This window comes from Abrus precatorius, unplaced genomic scaffold (assembly GCF_003935025.1).
Source record: "Abrus precatorius isolate BTA unplaced genomic scaffold, Abrus_2018 Scaffold2, whole genome shotgun sequence".
In the NCBI taxonomy this organism is placed as follows: Eukaryota; Viridiplantae; Streptophyta; class Magnoliopsida; order Fabales; family Fabaceae; genus Abrus; species Abrus precatorius.
Genome location: NW_020874362.1, coordinates 34,345,243 through 34,356,587, shown reverse-complemented (window position 1 = coordinate 34,356,587; position 11,345 = coordinate 34,345,243). Strand labels below are relative to the sequence as shown.

General features: G+C 30.8%; 1 protein-coding gene across 2 annotated transcripts; it reads right to left on the bottom strand.

The window, feature by feature from the left end:
• Nucleotides 1–2,152: 2,152 nt before the first annotated feature.
• On the bottom strand, nucleotides 2,153–8,822 carry LOC113858715 (protein STRUBBELIG-RECEPTOR FAMILY 3-like). 2 transcript variants are annotated; one of them, XM_027491451.1, is made up of 17 exons: nucleotides 8,687–8,822; nucleotides 8,447–8,576; nucleotides 8,207–8,275; nucleotides 7,583–7,648; nucleotides 7,390–7,461; nucleotides 7,223–7,294; nucleotides 7,068–7,139; nucleotides 6,924–6,989; nucleotides 6,720–6,785; nucleotides 6,048–6,418; nucleotides 5,581–5,825; nucleotides 4,972–5,243; nucleotides 4,505–4,643; nucleotides 3,252–3,388; nucleotides 2,998–3,154; nucleotides 2,322–2,448; nucleotides 2,153–2,223 (listed from the first exon to the last, which is right to left on the bottom strand). In XM_027491451.1, the coding sequence occupies exons 1-16, from the start codon at nucleotides 8,784–8,786 to the stop codon at nucleotides 2,386–2,388; spliced, it is 2,097 nt and encodes a 698-aa protein (XP_027347252.1). In that variant the 5' UTR covers nucleotides 8,787–8,822; the 3' UTR covers nucleotides 2,153–2,223; nucleotides 2,322–2,385. The 2 variants fall into 2 exon arrangements, with proteins under 2 accessions (XP_027347252.1, XP_027347253.1); XM_027491452.1 differs by lacking the exons at nucleotides 2,153–2,223; nucleotides 2,322–2,448; nucleotides 4,505–4,643 and having other exon boundaries at nucleotides 3,035–3,154.
• Between the last annotated feature and the right edge of the window lie 2,523 nt (nucleotides 8,823–11,345).

The following is an 11,345-nucleotide window of genomic DNA, read 5'->3' as shown; positions in this document are numbered from 1 at the left end:
TGCATAAATCATATGAAATTGTTCGTACTAAATAATAGTTTTGCTTAATAAATTCACATATATTTATATGTAAATCCATAAAAAAAAATAAAAATGACCCACACCGAATTAGGAAAACGTAAGTACTTGGGAACCCAAGCAACAACCAAAGTGATATAGAATGGCTTATATCTTTCTCCTATTTGAAAGTGAATAAAGCACGTGGCGGTAGAACATGGTTTGTATTTTGGTAATATTTTTGTTGTCGTTTTCATTGTCTTTTTCAATCTTCATAATTAAGTTTATTTAACCCTTTAAAAAGGTAATAAAGCATTGGTAATTGGAAGTTGACAACACTGATTATTACTTAAAGCATAGCTTGTGCAGATGATTAATGCAGATGGAAGCAAGTAATCAAAACCAATATTTAGCAGCTAATAAGGACCATATATAGTAGTTGTGTTGTGGGCTTAACTTGGAAACATATTCTAACAAGCACTTCCCACTCTGATAAATAGCTTTTAATTAAGAGCACTCACTACAAAACAAAAAAATTATCATTTATCGATCATTAAAAATTGTTAAGTATTAAGATAAACTTTTAGTATGATTTTTGTCTAATAAAAAATAAAATATTATCATAAATTCTGAATACTTATATTAAAAATAATGCAATGTATTAATAACATATTAATGTTATGTATTAATAAAGTTATAATGCAGTATTTTATTTTTATTATTACAAATATCAGGTATTATGTAACATAATTTTTTTTAGTACCCCATGAAGCATTTACTCCCTCCTCTTTAAAGTAAGATATCTAGTATGTATGGTTATTTTTTTAATTTGGAATTTTATTCTTAAATAATTAAACTAAAACTGATAAATAAAGAAAAACAATTACATGAAATAGGAGCATTAAAAATTTGCTCCGTATGTTCATAAAACGAGAAGTTGAGCACAAAACACACTAACATTTGTTGAAAAAAATATATATTTATGACGTTTTTAAAATGTAAGTTATCTGTAAATGATTTTAAAAAAATTGTAAAAAAAAATATTACATTCATAACATTTTTAAATTTAATTTGGTTATTAAATTAATAAAGACATAATAACTTTGTTCCCTTTATTGTAATAAACTAATATCAGAAGATAAATAACTAGTAAAATTTTATTAAAAAAATCTTAATTATACTTTTATAACTTTAATATAATAAATATATTTTTTTTATAAAAATTTTCTATTTATATATATTTGATCGAGACTAACAAAATCTTTATTGTAATTGAACCATGGTCTAATTAATTAATGATAATAAAATATTTCGATTTTTAGTATTATATATGGAACAGTAATATATTTTATAAGATAAAAACTTAATAATAAGAGGTTAACTAATGATAACCTCGCAAATCCCAAATGAAGTAAAGCAAATAAATGATTTTGTTACATGGTAGTTTCAAGGCCCATATTAAATGTAACACCCAAAACATTCAACGTATATACTCACAAGTCCTGCATAAAATAATGTAAAGAACATTCAAACTTACAACATAAATAAAAATTAAGAGCATAGCAAGTCATCCAATGCCTTATATGTGGGCTACAAATGTAAAGTTTTGCAGCTTAGCTCTAAGCTTTTGTTTAATTCAAAATATATTTAAGATTAACCACTCTAGCTTTGGACTGACGTTCCAATTTCAGTTGATTTTTAGGGTTTAGTCAGTTTTCCTGTTGAATTTTCTTCATTAAAAGTTTTGGTGTAAATTGATTTGCTTCCAATTGTTACTTTTTAAAATTTTTGATTTGGTAATTAGGATTTGATTTCAGATTATTGCTTGAGATTATTTTGATTGGGCTAGTTTCGTTATGTGGCTTTATATATGTTGGGCTTTATTGTGTTCATCTTTTGCTAGTTTATATATGGACCCACATTATAAATCTTGAACAATTTTCTTCTTTCACCCTTTTCACCATCATTTTGTATATTAAAAATTTTAACCATCATTCTGGCTACTTATGAATATGATTGAGATACGAGGGAAAAATGTGATGTGCCCAAAACGTTTATTAACAAATATAAACATTCCTGCTAAAATATCATACAAAAATGAAAAATACACATATTCCTCACACTATATATACAAAAAATATATTATTTAAGTTTTGCTTTTCATGACAAACGCATGTTCCTGTGAATAATCTGCGTGTTGCGTTTGTGTGTGTACATAACACAATCCTAAGTCAATAAAATCACGTCAGGAAGCGTAATAATTGATCTCACTATAAAAAAATAGGAAAAGAAAGGATATGTCCTGAAAATCTGGTACTCATAACCTGTCTTCTCTTTGACTATTTGCTAGCAGTTAATAATCTCATTAATAGCTGGCTGCATGATCCTCTACATCATTCGCAAGAGATCCTGAACAATTTCTGACATTGCTGGTCGAAATTCAGGTTCATGCTGGAAGAAAAACAGATAAAAAGGATAAATAAATGATAGGTTCAACTAGGACATGTAAATTCAACCCCCAAAATGATACTGATTATATTTGCCATAGAGTACAAAATTACATCAACCAGTATAATAGAACACATGAAATGATGACAATATCAAGGATTCGGGGTACAGTTCTAATTCTAGACCATATATTCCTTGAAAGGTCTTAGTCTTGGTGCATGTTTGGAAACGATTATTTCCAGAGAAATAATTGCCTATTTTTAAAAAGTTCTCAGAAAACTAACAAAAATAAACAATTATTTTTCTAAAATAAGTTGAACCAAGCATATACTTGGCACACAGGGATACTTCGTGTCATGGTTGCACATGTCCAACTTAACGAGACAAACAAGAATGTCAATTTCAACTACGAAAGGCCAGGTAAATATGCAAACCACGCTTCAATTTTTTATCATTAAAGATTGCATCGGTGCATTGAACCCCGAAACAACATAGGATCCTAACATCACTTTCTTCCTTTTGTGTTTGGCGTGAAAAGTAATCAGAAATTACCTGTATACATGAAGAAATAATGTCAGCAAAACGAGACAAGGATTTCTTAGGATATGCTCCATTTAAGGAGGGGTCAACCATTTTTGACAAAGCATCTATGTCATGGAGTTGAGGGACTGCCCATCTCACCAAAAATTGCTCTCCATGAGGCCGAGAGCTAAAAACACGTAATTAGTGATGCCTCAGTCAAATCCAATGCTTTGAAGACTACTTTATTGAACTCAAGTATCTAATTCACTAATGGGATTGCTAACCTGTCATACGGTTTTCGACCACTGAGGAGTTCTAGCATCACAACTCCAAAACTAAAGACATCACTTTGCTGTGTGTAACTTCCGTGCTCAAATTCTGGAGCACTGTAACCATTTGCTGTGGGAAGGCCTCCTGACAACTGAGAATAGAAGCACCAAATCCACCAATGTTAGCCACAAATGCAACAAAGATTAAAAAGATAGCAGAAAATTCAACCTCATATCTTAGGTCTGTAACTGAGTACTTGCTAGTTGCTGGCATCTTACTAGCACAAAACACCCTAGTTTGTAGAATTAAATTTATAGAATTTTGAGTACTGGGAGAATTGGAATCTAAGTCACTCAGTTATGAATCCTTTAAAAATCTTACAGAAAAAGGCCAATCATCCATTTGGTATAGCTGCCGTAAAAATATTTTATAATCAAATTTACTTGCAGCCACCATGATGTAGCTGCAAAGTAGGTTAGGGATGAACAATGTATTGAATCCTTTTATTCCTAAGGAAATTCCATAACTGCATCCTTGTTCTTGGGTACATGAAAGTCTAAGGGGAATGGGAGGTTCACCCATTCCAAGGTTTGAGCATGCTGCAAGCCTCAACAAGGACTTACTGTGGTACCTGTAGATGACCAACCAATACAGCAAAAGCTTGTAAACTATCCAATTATTTGTTTTCTGATTAAGAATTATTACTTATCATATCTAAATCATATATCAAACCTATACTCATAGGACGTATTATACTGTCAAGATATTATTTATTAAAACCCGAATTATTTTGTTAAGAATTTAAAAATAAAGTAAATAACTTTATACAGGATTGATAAATTGAAATTGGTAATTTATGAAAAGGTTGTAATACAATTCACTTCGTATCATTTGTGATGACTTAAAACGTGTATGATCTGACATCAATGAATACCAAATGAGTCACATCACATATCCGGCAAACCTGAATGATTAGGCGATGCAACTTGATCCCATCAGGTGAGCCAACCCTCATTGGGCCATAAGTGCATCTTGTTGCTTCTTAAAACTAGGTTCCTTTCACAGCCTAATTTTTGGAAAATAAAATATATGACCACATTTTTCTGTATTTAAATATGTAAATCTTGTATTTTAGGCCTTCCATTCCATCATGCTCGTAGAACTCCAAGAATGTTCAGAACATATTTAAGAAACACAAAAGAACCATGAAACCCTCAAACTAGATATCAATTGAAAATGAGTGAAGATATTAAAGCTAAACAGTTACCTGACCAGCAGAGCCTGAAGACAATAAAGAACTTAATCCACAATCTGAGACACACACTTCCAACTTGTCATTTAGGAGAACATTAGCAGACCTAAAATTTTGGTGCACAATAGGTGGCTGACACTGCTCATGCAGATACCTAATACAAGAGAGAAAAACAAAGTTCACCAAACTTAAGGTTGTCAAGAAATGCAAGAAATTACCAACGCCTTAATCTAGTGCCCCCAGCATGAAACATAAACTCTTTATGAAGAGGGAGATTCAATTTCATATCAAATGCTTAAGAACTTCCTTGCAGAATTGTACAAATTGCAAGACCTAGGATATAATTATTAATACTTAAAACATACAAAAGCTATATTCAACCTCCATAATCCAGAACAAGGCAAGCATTGGTGACTAACCAATATTATGTTTATCTAGCTATTCAAATGAGTGATTGATTTGAGAGGAATTGCTAAACTTACTCTAAGGATCTTGCAGCATCAAGTGACACTCGAATGCGATCATTCCATGAAAGTTTAATTGGAAGTTTAGCATCTGCATGCAATGCATCATGTAGGGACCCATTACTGCAATACTCGTATACAAGTAGCCGCTGGCTATACTCAGCACAATAGCCCATAAGCTTCACAATATTAGCATGTTGAATTTTGGAGATACTGGACACTAATTGGAGAAACTGTTCATGATTGTGCCCCATGGAAGCAGTCGCATTAAGTTTCCTAACTACCAGTAGCTACAGAAGTATTTGAAAGATATAAGAATTAGAAGCACCAGTTAAATAAGTGACACTAGAAAAATAATGTAGTAACCAATCAGGTCAATCAAGCAATAAAAGAAAAACTTGTGCAGAAATTGGAAAAACATAGACAATCTCCTTTTATATCCCACCAATTCCCAACAGCAAAAACGTAAGAGCACAATCATTCATATTACTGAAAGCATTAATCATACTAATAAGAAATGCCTAGTTAGAGTGGCCCGAACCTAATTTCGAAGTAATGAACATTGCATACTAAGCTGAAATAAATATTAAGAAAACCAAAAAAACAAATAGACTAGAAGAATGATACCTTTCCATCAGGGAGCTCAGCCGTGTAAACAGGGCCGAGTGTCCCTTCCCCAATATAATTTTCACGAGAAAAACTATTTGTGTACTGCTGAAGTGATGCAATAGTATAAATTTTGATAGAACTTGTTATAAATTGTCTATCAGTTACTTTGGTAGATAAAGTTGGATGAATGAACTTCTCTCCAGGAATGATTGGGAGCTGATGTGGTGGTGCTGGCTGCAAGGGTGGAAGTTTGGAACTCCATCCTGCATTGTTTAATTCACAAACATTATTGCATTATGAAATTTCAGATACTCATTTTACATGTATTTCTTGTTCATCCGGCAACTTTGGAATCAAATTCGTTCTTGTATTAGGTACTCCATATACAAATGATGGTTACTCAGATTTGTCATTTCAAATTGCAAATATTTAAAAAGTTACATTATAAAGCAATAAGGGCTATATCTATAATGGATCATATTTACCTTTCTCTTCGTCGTTAGTTGCTTCAAAAGGAGAGTCACTAAATGTATGTTTATGTGAAGATCTTGTGTACACACCCATGTTACGTTTCTTATACTTTTTGTTCTCTGGCCGGATCTTATAGAACCACAACATTAGAAGACTAACTACTAATGCAATAAATATTAAAAATCCTGCACCACCAATCCAAACTATTCTCTTAACTTTGAAAGGCCTCCGAGAAATTGCAGACATTGGTGCTTTCATGGTAGCAGAAGGACTGTTTGCCACTTTTGCTGGTGATTCTTCTGGAGAAGGAGCCATAGCAGCAGGTGCAGGGGAAGCAGCTGGAGGTGATGGAATAATAGTAGTATTGAATGGATTCCCATCTTTTCTGCAAAATAAATGCTACTGTAACTAACTTGCATGAGAGATCTGGTAATGATGCTATGAATGAATTTATTTTACCTGAAAGCTATATGCCAAAAAAAAAAAAAAAGCAAAAAAAAAAAATGCTAAGATAATCTGGAAAAGGATAATCGTAATACATTACACTGTATTTTATTGCTAATTCTTGTAAACTACAATAGAAAAACTTTTAGTGTAACTTCTCCTCGAAATGAGCAAAGTTTTTACTAAGCCAGAGAGAGAAAGAAAAACTACGTTAGAACAGAACAAGAAAGTTAAAAACTTACCTGAAATTAGGGATACTCAACAACTTCGGAGGAATTGGCCCAGAGAATATGTTGTTCTCTATATTCCTACATTATTATAAATTCACAGTTTAACTTAAAAACAAACTCTAAATTTCCTATGCCTAAATTGTTGCAAGGTAGAGACAATAGTTCATTGACTCATTTCTACATTTGTAAAGAGTGTATAGTTTTAGAGAAATATACAGATCCTGAAGAGGGAGGTCCTCCAAGACAAAAAGAGTCCCAGCAAGGTGATTGTTTTGCAAGTGTCTGCAAAATAAATAAAAACATGCATTAATTGAACAAGTAAGCAAATATAATCTCTTAGTTACTATAAGTTTTACTCACAATGTGGTAAGGGATGACAAGTTCCCCATTGAGGGAGGAAGTTGACTACTTAAGTTGTTGCCAGACAAATCCCTACAGCAAAGTGCAGAATTTGTGTCTTATTGGATGAAATAAAGACACTTAGATATAAATGTGATTTAACAAAATTTTCTTACATATTCATCAAACCAGTGAGCTGTAGAAACGCATTTGGGATTTGTCCATTCAGAAGGTTATTTTGTAATGACCTAAGGGTGGCAACAAATTCGCTTTCAAAATGAAGAAACAGATTATGAAAAATGTAACAACTTCGTATTGAGAAGAGGAAATGTTATAAACTCACAAGTCTGACAATTGAGTTAATGAGGACAAGGCATCTGGAATGCTTCCAGTTAACTGATTAGCTGAAAGTGACCTACATTTGTAAATAGAGAACATAAACTTTCATAAGGATGCTTCTATTTATGGATAGGACAAATGATTTAGTCAATACATTTAAACAAAACATGAAATCAGTGATGATCAAGAAAACATACAAGTTCCTCAAGGTAGGAGACAAAGTGGATGGAATGGTCCCTCCAATGTGGTTGTCGCTAAGATCCCTGCCCAATTGGAGAATACAAAGCTCCATGAGGCTTCATGCAAATAATAACACAATAATGGAACCATAACAACTAAGCATATTATTTCTTCTATTGGTCAAGAGCTATAGGCTCAATTTGGATAAATTTTTCAATAAGTACTTATAGGAGTAAAAAATTAAGTAGTAAAATAAATAAAGTTCCTTCCAAAACTTAAAAATACCTATATTTCTCTAGTTTTTAGAAGTTCTTTCATTTAACTTCTGTAAAACTTGAGGAGTATAAATTGCTCTTAACTTATTCGAGAAGTTTTTTTTTCATTTTCATATTAATTTCTTCTCTTATAAGAACTTCTCCATAAACTTATCCAAACTTGGCCATAATATCCCCTAATAAGCAAAACAAATTTGACTCCTCTATTCACCGATGAATTTGGACAAATAGGAAAAAAAAAATGTAATATTATATACTAATTCAATCTAATTTACAAAAGAAATATTCCAAAAGATAATATTGAATTCAGGTTAAGAAAGACATGCTAATGACATTTACCCTTTATCTTGAAAAAACAACACTTACAATTCTATGATGGATGGGAAATCCAAATTACTTCCCAGCTCTCCACTTAAATTCATGCCTCCGAGTCGTCTGCCAAGCGAAATATAAATTTTAGAAAATCACATTCAGCTTCATCAATTAAATAACCTAAGAAAAACCAAACAAACATCACACTTTTTTAAGAAAATGGAAAACAACAAATCAACAACACAAGACATGATTAAACAATAACAATAGTTTAAGAGAGTGAAAGGGGCATACAATGCAGTTATGTTGGAGAAGACACAACTCACACCTTGCCACTCTTCCAAACATGGATCACCACCTGTTGATTTCCACCCCTGAAGAGATGGTGAGCCGAGAGCCACATACAAACTATTGATTGCTGCAACTGTGAAGTGTGAACCATAAACACATTAACAGAAAGCTTTTACATAACACATTAACCAGAGCATCATAAAATTAGAAGTAAAACTGGAGAATGAGAACCCTGAACTGTACCATCAAGAGGGTCAGTGTCACCAACACAGAATGTTCCAGTAAAAATCAACACTGACACGATGGAAATTTGCAAATGCAACTCCAAATTCGCACAACCCATTTCTTCCAAAGAATCTTTTTTCAACTCAGCACCTTTTCCAATGCCTTCTGAGGATGGCAGACAGAGAAGAAGCCTCAAAACAACGCTACTAAGCTCAAAATTGAAAACTGAAGCAACAGGGAAAGACAAAGGCATAAACTTTGACAAGAATGAGGGTAATTGTGAGAGAAGAAACATACCCTTTAGCGGTCAGAGGCAAATAAACTTGAAATGAAGTGGTGAGAGTGAAAAAGAAGAGATGATTGCAATGCAATGGTCCAAAGTCACACCCTCTGTCCTGCTTTGTTCTGACTCTCTTTCCAAAAGCAAGAGCTAACAACTACTACAGCAACAACAGCACTGTTTCTAATATGAACGTTGGTTCAATTTCTCTATTCAATAAGTGTCCATTTAATTTAAAATTAGCTAAAATTAATATTATGAATTTAGTTTTAAATATTTAAATATGATGAAGCAGCATAAATTATTTTTATTTTTTAAAATATGTATTTTTATATTTGAAAGTACGAGAATATTTTTAAATTAAGACAAAGAAGAATAATGGGGTCCACCAACCTTGTACCGCGACGGTTTCTTTTATGGTGGACACTCACCGGTGATCCTTGCTTTCCATACTTTAATACAGAATAAAGTTCCAAATTAGTGAAGAGATTACATTGTCGAATGTTTCTAATTTTAAAAGTTTTCATTGCTTTTTTCTTTCTTTTGTGTCTCATATAACACTATTCCCTCTTGTTATTTTTTTATATATAAAAGTCAGTAAAATGAAAAAATTAAAATAATTATCGTTTGTTGAATAGCTCATTTTGCTGCATGTTTAGTTTTTATATTTTGTAATATTCCAACTCATCAAAGGAAAAATGGGAACGACTCTTTTATTATTATAACTATATGGTTCGCTTTTGTAATTAGATTCAAACTTAATGAATCATCAAAAAAATTATTTATAATAAATAAGAAATTTACTTGTTAAATAAGTCTGAGTCTGGGTATGAAAAATTACTTGTAAGTTTTTGCATATATAGATAGAATATTACTAAACTGAGTCCATATGGCTTTTTTTATTTAAATATGATATTTAAAAATAATATATATTAAAGTATCAATTTTTTTTATAATATATAAAAATATGGGATTCAAAAATCTGATAATAATTTTTAGTGTAGGTATAGAAATTTAGAGATTAAATATAAAAAATTATAATACATCAAACATTGTCAATAATAATTTTTCAAAAAATATATAAAAACTAAAAAAATTTCTAATGAAATTTTTTAAAAAATAATAAAAAATTTAAAAGACCAAAAATCACTTATGACAGTTTTTCAGCTCAATTTTTATATTTTTCGTAATTTTATCCAAAATATCATATTTTAGTATTTTTCAATTTTTTCCCTTATAAAAAAAGTTCCATATCTGTATCCTGTATTTATCATATTTTATATCTAAAACGTGAAATTCTTTTAAAATGTTTTATTTATCTAAGTTACTATTTTTTTACCATTAATATTAGTGTTATATAATGTTCATATTTTATTTATTTTCCAAACAAATGCATAATAGTAAATCATATTCTAAGTCTATTTAAATGTAGATAATGTATGAATATATATATATAATGGATACAAATATTAAAATTGTGATATTGTGAGACTTCTTAACCAGTAATAAACTTAGAATTTTTAAAGTTTTGGAGCAACACCTGTATTTATAAATTTGTAAAGCAATAATACATATAATATAAAGAAAAAAAATACAAATTTTGTGAGAGAAATTGTCCTCGAAAACATGAGTAAACTTATTATCGTTCTTGTTTATGTCTTATTAATTTGAATTTATATTTGGTTAATTTTATTTTCATTTAATATTTTTTAGTCACAGGGCATTTGTCTATTTTTATGTCATAAGTTAATTGTTTTTATTCATATTTGATTAATACTAACTACGATCATAAAACCCTATATGAGTCACAAGTCATTTGTCTATCTTAAAAAAAATACAGTCTAGGCTTACCTAAGATTAAGGCACAACCCTAAACACCCATAGTTACACAAGCATTTTTCTATTATTTGACAATTTTAACATTTTAGTACATTATCAATTTTATTACATGTATCATACATATTTATTGTACACGTATTTGACGCGCTACTATACTAAACAGTCATAGTATTAAGGACACATGGTAATTAAGTGATATTCAAAGGATTGTGTTTTTGTGTGTGTGTGTGTATATATATATATATAAAAGGAATGCTTTAGCTCAAACCTTATATTCTTATTTTGATTAAATTTGTATTAATTTGAGTATTAGAATATTTCCAACAAAAATACAACCCTTTGAACATCACTTGATTACCATGAGCTACCCTATTCAGCCTCATTTGTCACCCAACCCAACCCTTGATTCTCCTTTATCTTTGAAATTTTGGCCCAACAAATGGGTGTTGATGAGTATTTTGGAATACAAGTTTCTAACTCTGGTGGACGCTGGTAAATTTTAAATGATATTTAGCTTCTTGAAATTCTATAACTCAAAAATACCGAATCGAGAAATTA

What these genes read in the sequence shown, in the direction of transcription:
- LOC113858715 (XM_027491451.1), bottom strand. Translation starts at nt 8,786, where the DNA reads ATGGGTTGTGCGAATTTGGAGTTGCATTTGCAAATTTCCATCGTGTCA. An exon ending in TTGTCATCCCTTACCACATT is followed by an intron (nt 6,990 to 7,067) that starts GTGAGTAAAACT and finishes TTTATTTTGCAG; the next exon opens with ACACTTGCAAAACAATCACC. An exon ending in CTGAGCTCCCTGATGGAAAG is followed by an intron (nt 5,244 to 5,580) that starts GTATCATTCTTC and finishes ATACTTCTGTAG; the next exon opens with CTACTGGTAGTTAGGAAACT.